This window comes from Dermacentor andersoni, chromosome 4 (genome assembly GCF_023375885.2).
Source record: "Dermacentor andersoni chromosome 4, qqDerAnde1_hic_scaffold, whole genome shotgun sequence".
Classification (NCBI taxonomy): Eukaryota; Metazoa; Arthropoda; class Arachnida; order Ixodida; family Ixodidae; genus Dermacentor; species Dermacentor andersoni.
This window is the reverse complement of record NC_092817.1, coordinates 66,489,231-66,500,253: the sequence shown is the minus strand read 5'-3', so window position 1 is coordinate 66,500,253 and position 11,023 is coordinate 66,489,231. Positions and strand designations below refer to the sequence as shown.

The 11,023-nt window shown below is 41.0% G+C and overlaps 1 protein-coding gene across 1 annotated transcript in view; it reads left to right on the top strand.

Moving 5' to 3' along the window:
• The first annotated feature begins 154 nt into the window (after window positions 1-154).
• The window catches only part of LOC126536225 (TAF5-like RNA polymerase II p300/CBP-associated factor-associated factor 65 kDa subunit 5L), a 36,411-nt gene continuing 25,542 nt past the window's right edge, over window positions 155-11,023 (top strand). Inside the window, exons 1-8 of the mRNA XM_050183118.3 lie at window positions 155-349; window positions 515-672; window positions 1,119-1,237; window positions 2,296-2,425; window positions 3,229-3,292; window positions 3,389-3,443; window positions 7,092-7,323; window positions 9,265-9,450. Of these exons, the coding sequence (XP_050039075.2) occupies window positions 281-349; window positions 515-672; window positions 1,119-1,237; window positions 2,296-2,425; window positions 3,229-3,292; window positions 3,389-3,443; window positions 7,092-7,323; window positions 9,265-9,450 (1,013 nt within the window). The 5' untranslated portion in view covers window positions 155-280. The remainder of the gene's footprint in view (window positions 350-514; window positions 673-1,118; window positions 1,238-2,295; window positions 2,426-3,228; window positions 3,293-3,388; window positions 3,444-7,091; window positions 7,324-9,264; window positions 9,451-11,023) is intronic.

Below are 11,023 nucleotides of genomic sequence, written 5' to 3'. Positions count from 1 at the left end.
TACGGAATAAAAAATGATGAATGGCGGCGTAAATGGTTGGGGAAACTGCACCGTTTTAGTAGAAACCTGACTGGTATTTATATAAACGTTAGCTTCACAGCAATAAAGTATGGCTCTCTTGGGCCTTTAGGCTTTAGCGCTTGTGTAATTTACGCGTATCGTTGGCGACATCAGTGACTGCGATTTTGTTTTTCTTTCTGGCGCCGCGATGCAGCTCGAGCGCACGTTAAGCATTGGAAAGCGTGCAAACATGTGACATTAACTCCAATGATTGCCGACTATGAAGAAAAACAGAAGCGAAATGGTTGCTGCAGCAGTCGGTCGCTACTTGAAAGGAAGGCAGTACATGGTAATAACTATTTTAGCATTTATTTGCATGGTGGGTGGTGAACGTGAGTTCACGTCAAGTTGTCGTCCGCACATGAAACCTTTTGACAGAATATTTACCGCTGTCTCATAGCGTCATGTTTGTTCTCATTGAAGAGCTGTAGATCTGAACAATGTTGTACCGCAGGACTGCGATTCCTTCAAGAAAGCCGACGTGAAGCTGCAGCAAAGCGTAGCCGACTTTGCGTTGAACGGAACGGTGGCTTCCGAGACGGGAGCTAAAAATGTTCTAAGCTACAGCCCTGTAAATAAGGACGCTCAAGCCGTCGAACAGCAGTTTAGCAAGTAAGTTACTTTATTGCTTTAGCAGTTGCAACTTTCGGCGTTTACGACGAACCTAATTTTTTTAGTTCTTTATTTTCTTTTCCCAAAAAGTGCGGAACTTGTAGGCTGCATCGTTAATCGTGTACCCACCCTGCAGCACTCGGTTTTTATCTTCAAGTATGCTGTCCATCTACAAAAATTTCTTTCTCAGTGTCATTATATTTCCATAGAACATTGTATTTCTACGGTAATCTGCTAACTTCTGAAAGAATTGGTACGGTAGCGCAGCTGTCAATGCTCGTCGTCACATTCACGACTGCTGAGTAGTTCTGTCTGAAAAGCTGTCGCTACCTGTTTTCTTTTTATCTGTAGCGCAAAAGTTGTTGACTAACGCATATATACACATGCCTTTAGTGGCATCTGGGAAATAATTTCGTTAGTAATGTCACTTTTTCTTTCATGTGCAGGCTTAAGAACTTCATTGCCGATGCCTGCGAGCCGTTCAAGTCCGAACTCACCTTCATCCTGTTTCCAGTGTTTGTGCATTTGTACCTTGAACTCATCACCAATGGTCAGAAGTCTTCAGGTAGTAGTTGACATTGGGCTGTATTTGCTGGTGTTAGTCATCGGGCTGCCTTGTTATTGCTCAAATGCCTACAGAATAACAAACCACAAATCAAAAGCTCCACATTTTCTTTCGTTTTGCATGGCACACTACTTCAGTCCTGCATCTAGTCAGCTGATGGCTTGTTTCACATGACAGGAGTATCTTCTGCAGAATGCATGTTTATAGCTGTTGTATGGTTTCTTTGAACTGGATGAAAATAAGAGAAAATAGGACACACTTTGTAATATGTGCTAACAGTATTGCTGCCATACCTTATAACAAGTCTTGAGTGCTCTGGCAAACACAAATCTCAGCTGTGACAGCTACAAGACTGTGTGTACTTTTTTCAATTGTCAGTGATGCTAGTGGTGTTGCTGTAAGATAAAAGTATAAACCCCATGCAAGCGATCTTGTGCTCTTCAGTAACAAGTGATGCAATGGCGATGGCTGTCACGTGCGCTCATCGCCTACAAGTTGTACCTCATGTGAGCGACGACGTTGAGCGACATCTCCCCGGTGTTGCTGGTAGGAAGGAACAAATATACGTCGAAACTGGCATGACGCCTGCTTTATTAATCTAAGTTAATGTGTTTTATTGTAAAAAGCACCATAAAATATTTTGAAAGGTCTTCCAGTGGGTTATTATCTTTGCACATATAAAAATTAAATCGTTTGCCCTTTCTGTGCGACAATTGGTAGTACTTGAGTGATGTACATCCAGTTCTGGCTTCATAGTCGTTCATAGCACTTCTGGGCGACAAGCGACAAATTCTGGATTTTTAGAACTGAGCGATCGAGCGACAAGACTGAGTGATCTGTTCAACCGACGGCCTGTTTCGTCACTCGAAGCTGCCGCTCGTCGCTGTCGCGTACAAAATCGCTCTCATGGGATTTAGCCTAAACAGCTTGAATCTTCTGTTCCTGCTTTCTTTTATTTTGTGTGCCATGGCCTAATGTGACTACTTTTGGGGAAATTCTCAGCTTTCTTCTTTGTGAGCTGACAAGACCTGTTTTCCTTTCTCGAATGGTGTCCACAGCTCAGAAGTTTCACAGTCGTCATCGGACCACATTTCTATCATCAGACCAATATCGTATGATCACAGACATGCTGCCCAGTATAACTTCTGCATCAGATGTACCATCCCATCCTCATGTAAAAGAATTCAGGTAAAACACTTTACACTGCAATCATAATCAGTCTGAATCTGTTGTAAATTGTTTCATTGCAAGCATCTACTAATAGGGGTGTCAAAAGCAAACTGTATATTTTGTCACCACTGGGTTATGGTCAGCAGCAGCCCAACAAGAAAAGCGTAAGACGTTTTGACGGACGAACTTGTCTTGAATACGGACCTGTCATTGGCAGGTATTGTGGTGCTCAAAGTATGTCAGAAACCGAAGTATGTCAGAAAGGTGGTCTCTGTGGTCACATTGTGTCATGCACTGTACCAACAATGACTCACCGCACTTTGAATGGCACCATTCGAGATTCACTCTTGTAGTGGTTTGCTGCAGTGCTACAAAGCTGTGTGGTGCTTAATGAATGTAGAATATGTGCATTGCTTCCTGTATTGTTTTACTACCATGAGAACACCAGGAAATGATGATGAGTTCTGAATACATTTATTTTACTTTATTTCGATGGCCCATACACTGTGCTTGCATTCTGAAAGCTACTTAGCATGGTTTGGGCACCACCTACATTTGTTACAGACAAGTATCTTTTTTCTCATCTTCACAATACTCGCAAAATTGAATGACATGCACTTTAATCATTATTATGGCTTACTGTTATTGACATAATAGGAAAATAGTGGTGCCCGTGTAAATTGGCATATTTCAAAGTTGGAATGAAATTTTAAAACTGATATTGTGATTCTTTTTAAGCACTTTTATTGTATGCAATGCTTCAGTAAGTGAATAAAAACATGCGTGCTTATAAAATGAAGCCATTTCATCTTGTTTTTCAGAGAAAACAAGTATTCTGTAAAACTCTCAGATGACAGCTTGGAATATGTCTTAAATTTTCTCAGGGTAAGAAATTCCATCCTATCCGATATGCTGTCTCATGGAGGGACAGACTTTCCTGTAATCTAATTTATTGTTTTCTTTTTCTTCTTTTTTCTTCAGGATAGTGACAATCTCATTCTGCTTCAAGTCTTCAACCTCCACATTGACATTGATGGTGAGAACATGCATGTTCACGGGGTGTGTTTTTATTAATTCAGTATTTCATTGTTTCATATAATACAGAAGTAGCTGTCATGAATAAATTATTTCATTGTCTAAATTGTTTTTCAGCACTGGAAAGTACTGACAGCCATAATAAAGCATTTTAGCAATTGCAGATTTCTTTTAATCTAAGATCTCCATTACCACAAATCTGGGTTCTCTGTCCAATGTTGCAAGCAGTATCGTCATGGGTAAAAGTGATACTAAAGGGGCACCAGTGGACTTCTTGTAAAGAGTGCAATTATACTGCAGTAAACAAGAACACACTAACTGTACTATGCTGTACCATAAAGCAATTCTGAGGAAAAAAATGATAAAGGGTCACCAGAGCAAGCACCTCTGCAACAGAAGCTTTTTCCCTGCATGTCTTGAGGCTAAATGTAATAGAACCATAGCAACAAGGTAAGCATACCAACAAGTGACAGCAACAAGCTGTAAAAACAGCTGCATCTGCCAACAGTTCTGCATTGATGGCGTTTTATAATCTTTATTTTTGAAATTGTCTGTGAATGCCTTTACAGATGTGCACTTAACATAATCAGAATGCATAACATAAAACCAACAGAAGCTAGCAAACAGACAAAAGCATTAAGGTCGGTTAAAGAAAAAGTAAACTTACAAAAGAGAATGCTAACAGCTAGATACAGCTTGAGCTGTTACGCTTGAAAATGTTCACTTATTGTATGTTCCCACCGTGATGTTACTTTACTTAATGTATTCTTTACTTATTTCTCTGAACAATTTAATACATCTTTCTCTCACTGTCCCCTCCCCCCCCCCCTCCTGCGATAATGCCTTCTGTAAATAAATAAATAAAGTTTTGAAGATTCCCTGCACTGTGGGAATCGGCGTTATACGAAGCATTTTGCAGGAAGCTGCCTATGCAGCATTGCTTCAGGTTCCACAGAGCTTTACCAGGTTGACCAGTGTGTTTGTGTAACTCCAGTATTTGTGTGGTTGACGTGAGTACGGTGAAGTAGAATTAGTGCGAGTGCATGTCTGTGACGGCAGCAGCAAGACGATGACGATGGTAAAGACGAGTGAATGGTTTCTACGAATGATAGAATTGATGTTAATGAGCGGCATGGAGGTGCGAGATAGGCAAGGAACGCAGAAACTCAGCACTCACTGATGGAACCATGTGGTATCGCTTCGAGGACACAAACGAGTGACTTGACGGTGAAACTGTAGCACAACAGGAATCCTGTGTCCTTTTATAGCCGTTCGGACTAGTTGCATGGTGCAGCTGCTAACCGTGGCTGAGCTGCGATGACACTTCCACAGTGAAATTTGATGCATCATTGTCTTACTTGGACACTGTGTGCACCAAGAAAGAGCATGCCTCGATGTTTGATGAAGCAGCCTCCCGGTGACGATGAGAAGGGCCGTGCAAGTCCATACAAGCCTTGGGAGGAACAAGCTGCTGTCCGGCGCTCAGAAATCAATGCTTGGGGGAATTAAACTTGTTCTGCTGCGGAGACGTCAGGATTTTCTTACACATGCCACCTGGTTCGAGCGCAGATGGCATGTGAGAATCAGAGACAAGAGTCGGATGATGAAGCTCGAATGACGATGTAACAACTATCACAGCATCATGAACATGAGCCTATAGTCATCAACCGAAGTTAGTAGACAACTTGGTCGGCATAAGTTCTTGCCATGGCAATATCATGCCACGCATGCATGCATGTCATGAATTTATCTCATTCTTGTCATTCATGGGAATCGTGCCATGACTTGACGTACAGACCATGGTATTCATGCCAACAATTTTATTATATCGATGGCTTGACATGTCATTAATGTCACATATGCATGGCATGTCATTCATGTCATGACTTCATTGTCATTCATGCCAGTTTTATTTTCTAACAAGTTATGTATCAGGATGGCATGTATGTTATATATATAACATGGCATGCATATCATGATGTAATTGTCATGAATGACCTGAGGTGATGGCATCGAGGTCATTTGTTTAATTGGATATGTATCGGGATATGTGTGGCAAGATGTGGTCATATCATGACAAGAACGACATGGAATGACATCCTCATGCATGTCTTGTCAATAATGTCATGTCATGCAATTCATGGAATTCATGTCATGACACATGTATAATTCATGTGATGACATTTATTTCGGGTCGTGTGCACATGGTTGTCATTTATATTCAGATATGTAGAGTTAAAGAAACGACCATGACAGCATCAATTTATTTGTACCATTTGTGTCATAACAAACGTGATGTCATGACATGATATGCGCTTGTATGTCTTGTCATCATGTCATGGCACACATGACATCATGAAAGCCATGTCAAGAAATGCGTGTCATTAATGACATAGCATTTATGTCATGTCATCATGCATGCATGTCAGGTCATGCATGCATTTCATTCATATTCTGATATGTAGTTAAAGAAATAACTATGACAGCATCATGTCATTCATACCATTTATGTCATGACATACATGCCATGTCAAATATGACATGTCGTTCATGTTATGTATGCATGTATGTCATGCTGCCCCATGCCTATATTGATATATATCCAGTTGAAGAAATGAACATGATGACATCACAGTGTATGAGGCTAAATAGATTGATACACTCAAAATGCCTGAAGTTCGCAAAGAATGCTGTGCATTAAAATATTTTGGTGCATTAGAACGCAAGTAATGGACCTCAAATATATCATGGGCATAGAAAGCACGAGGTCTGGGTAAGCCTGATTTTCATATGGGAAAGGGGAAATGATTAAGATGAGGTTTGTGCAAAGCACCAGATTGCATGAAATGAAATCATGCAGCAATGCCTTCTATGACATGATAGCTTTTGTGAGACCATTTTAAATGCTTGCAACTTGTGCTCATAATGTTCATTGAAGGATGATCATACATCAACTACACAAAGTATGTTAGAACAGCTTCAAGGTTTCTTGTATACCATATTAAGAAATTAAGCACCTTTTACTTCTAATTGACCCTGCTTTGTTTGGTAACCACACTTGTTTAGAAGTCTAAGGACGGGGGTGGGGGTAGAGATTGCCTGCAAAGGAACATACTCATAATCATGGCATCTGGCACAGTTGGCGTGATATTTTTATCTGATACGTTCTATGCATAGCTGTGATTGACAAGCAACATGGTTCAGGGATACGTGCTGACTGCAATGCTACAACCCTGCAAATGCTGCACATACACTCTCTGCAGGCAGCTGCTGCTAAATGTGCAATCTCAAGGCATTTATTTCCTTTGTGTTTATTGTTGTAAATGTTGTATGATGTTCTCTATTTTTTCTGCATGCGTGATGTATGTTGGTTTCTTCTGGCTTGTTTTTGTTTCTTCAACATCAAATGTAAAGTCTTGGCATGCTTTTTGGGTCTTGGAGCATATCTTGAAAAACAAATAGCTTAACTAATCTTGGATTCTTTATATGCATTGTGTTAGGTAATACGTGGCTCTGTAATTAATAGATTACAATTTATGTAACTTGCTTATTAAATCATGCAGTACTCCACTAAAGAAGCCCACAATTATGAATATATAATTGAATGCAGTGTTGAGCATGCTTCCTTATTCTGCCCATCAATTTGCAGTACAGCTTCCTTATGAAAAAATGAATGGAGATGTGCAAGCCCTGGGTCCGCAGCAGCATTTGGGATCGTCAACAGCAGCCAGAGGGATCAGCGTTGATACTAAGCAGACACCTTCTGCTGAACTCTGCAAGGAATCGTTAACCTCCTTGCGTCAGGCCATCAAAAATGTCAAGGAAGGGGCCCCCTGTATTCCTTCCATCTGCCTCTACACAGTCAATGACCGACTGTCTGGGTGAGCACAAAGCGGGACTTGTAGCAGCAAATGTCCAGTTATATTAGGCACCTTTTTTTGCAGAATGTAAAGGTGCCGTGTTTCACTATTACTCCCTTTGTTCCCAGTCCGTCTAAGTAGTGCTGTTCAAATAGAATAATTTTTTTAATGTAATATAGAATATTGTCTTATTTCTACACAGTGGTATTGAACACATAACAGACAATAACTAGGTGCTAAAAACACCACTTTCATGTCCTTCAGTACGTCTGATGCCATTCAAAGCCAAAGGTCTGGCCACCTGGGTAGGCTGTCAGTAAAAAACAAGTAAAAGGTGATCAGATTTTAAGAGGCCATAACGATGGCATTTCAGTTTTGTTCATTGCATCTACAGTTCTGAAAAAGCTTCCCGTAGTTGGGTGGGCCGATTCCGTTGTTTCTCAAATTTTGAACACGAATTTCTCCCCCCCAAAAACAAAACAAATTTTCTGTGCGGAATGCTGCTATACAACACAGTTCCGTGGCAGTGGGCCATTCCTGAAGCCTTGGCTTTAGCCATTGTGAATATCCGGAGTCTGGTTTGTACATTCTAATTTTGTTATGATGACATCTGACATGAAGATACCTTAAATATAGTGAAACCTCGGTGAAATTTTCTATTGAAATTCGACCTTTTATGCAAATAAGTACAGTCACCGATCAATTTTTCTTACATGGAAAGGGGCCTCAGAAATTTCTGAATTATCAAGCAACCGAAAAAAAGCAAAGTTGAATGAGAAAAACAATTCATTTTGATCAATTTGGGAGTCGGCGACGATTGATATGGTTTAAAGCACATACCTTGATGATATCTTCTTGGTGGTACGAATTAAGCGAAGCCAGCCATGCTTTCACATGCACTCCGCCCCTGCAGCTGATAGTGTTGCCCACACTGGGACAACACTATCAGGTAAAGCGGCAGCAGTTTTGAGCAAATGCTTCATCTGCCTCTTGCTCCAATGGGTCACCCAAGCTCGAAATTACGCAACCTTCAATAGTAAATACGCAATAAGAATGCTTACACGATGCCACGGCGTCTCGACATGCCCACTTTTTGCATACGCGGCAGATTACCTGTAAAGCAGGATGCATGACTACGTATGCACTCAGCCACACTTACAGCCATGTGCAGCCACGGACCGGACGAGACACGCACAGACACACCCCCCACTCCCCTTCCTATTGCCCCCTCGCGCGTGCTTGATTGCGCTACTGCGAGCGTGCTCCCCTCCCCCTCTTTTCCTTTGCTGGCGCAGGAAGGCAGCACTCGTGAAGCCACCATCTTTCTTCTCTCACCCTCGCACACTTTCACTTGCACCTAAAGCACACAGTGCGTGGGGCGCGATAGGATCTTGTCACACTTGGGCTTTATATGCAGAACATGATGCGGCTCCACTTCAGTGGTCGCTCTTGTCACGCGGCACATGATTTGAGAGGTGCGTTTGCAAGTAGCCCCTTGTAATTCAGTCGTTTGACCATCAGCATCGGCGGTAGTTTCCATTTATTGTCTTGGCATTCCTTTGTGGCGGCAGTGAAATTTGGTATATTGAAATGGCATACAAACACACTTCATTATATTGAGGTTCTAATACATGGTGTTCTGTTGACAAGAGGTTATGAAAAGTTAAATACTTCGTTATATCGAGAATGTCGTTATATTGAAGTTTGTTATATCGAGGTTTAACTGTATATCTATTATTCGTTATAAGCATATATTGATTACATGCTGACATTGGCAAGAAACACTTTAAATTTACTTTGTTATATTCTTGTAGTTCATTATATCAGTGTTCGTTATATTGATGTTTGACTATTTTGCTTTTGCACAGTGCAGTTCCAGCATTAGATAACTAATGTTATAGAAAATTCCTATTCTGAAACTGTCTGATGAAGTTTATCCTGCCATATTTTGCACATGAACAGGCTCTGTTCAGTGTCACAAGCGGAAGATGGCAGTCTCCTGGCATGTGGCTTCGAAGACTCGTCTATACGGCTCTGGAGTCTGTTGCCGCGTCCCCTCCGGACTGATCCACCTGATGTGGACATCAGCAAAGTCAGGCTGTACTGTGATGCTGATGAGACAGACCACTTTGACACCCCTGAAGAAAGGTTTGTCTTATGTAAGACTGTCTTATGTCAGCCTTCGATGCATCATTTGAAAGGGATGCATCACAGTCTAAGAAATGCGGCCAAAACGCTGTATGATTCATTGTTGGATATAATGAAGTGAATATAATTTTTGGGTTGTTAACCTTTACTTTAAAATGAATATTCTGCTACTTATAAGGAAACTAAAAATTTAAGATCCTAGGTAATATTGGTGACAGTTAAGCAAATATTTGTTTTCTCGCAACTCAATATACAGCCGACTTCCATTAATTCGACTTTAATGGGAATGACGAAACTGATAAAATTATCCAGCAGGTCAAATTAAACAAGGTGCAGAAAAAAAAAAAACACCAAAAAACACTGCTGATTCATTTGGCAATATTTGCCCGATTCTGACATGCTCCCGAATCAAGAAGGCGCCCACTTTGTGTTTGTCCAAAGTAGTAAACTAAAGTAGAAATTACATTAAAGCTTCTAAACAAAGTAAAAATCTAATGTGCAGCCAATTTTTTAACCAAGAAAAAGTCAGGTTTGACATAATACATTTGTGTTATGTGGCAAAACATGCGAACTTCGCGAGAGTGGTTTTGTTTTCGTACCCAATTGCACCGCGCAGGCAGTTTTTGGCCCAATATTCCTTTAAAAAAAATAGGCATGCCTTGGAATAAAGTAAGAATCATAATCAAGCATTGTGAGCTACAGTTATTGCTTAAAAATCTTCCAAGGGCAGGCCGAAAATAGGTGGTGTCGACAAAAGATGCCGTGTGTTCAATGCATTCACTGTCCCCTAAGCTCCGCCAAGACAGACGCTGCCACTGATGATATGTGGTTTTTAATGGCGCAAGGGCCAGTTATGGCCAAAGAGCGCTAGACGCTGCCACTAAAGGGGTCACTATCGAGTTCATCATAGGGGTCAGGTATGTGTGTGCTAATTGGTCAAGTTAAAATTATCCGGTGAAGGCCAATTTTAGGATTGAAATAACAAAAGTTTGGGCCCATAGAAATGCATGGGCGCCGGCCGGGACCTTTGGTTTAGATCAAGTTAACCAGAGAATCTAATTAATCAGAGCTGAATTAACAGAAATCTACTGTATGCACTCTGGCAGCAAGAATGTGAAATACTCGGCAAGAGCAACTTGAAGTGGCACATTCTAGATGTGCAGGGGCATTTTAGCCAACGGCCTGGCTTGGCTGGTCCACAACGTGCAAGCCAATGTGCTGATCCTGTGTGACAACACAATCACTGGCTGCATATTAATGAGAGTGCTAAGCATGTGTTTGTTGTAATTCAGCGTAATTCGCATGCTAAATATTGGCATGGCAAGCCACCATGACTCTTTGCTGACCCATCAGGGGCATCATGCTTGCATTTCTTTTGCATGGACCTGATCATGAACTTATTTTGGAGATATGTGCATGTACATTTCTAATAAATGTAGAATAAACATAGGCATTTTTATTTTGGATGCGACTTCATTTAACCAGGTTTGACTGTATGCACAATGCGTCTAGTCAAAGCTTTTCAAGCAAATGGGATTAATAGAGAAGGCCATGTTTTCATAATCTTTGCATC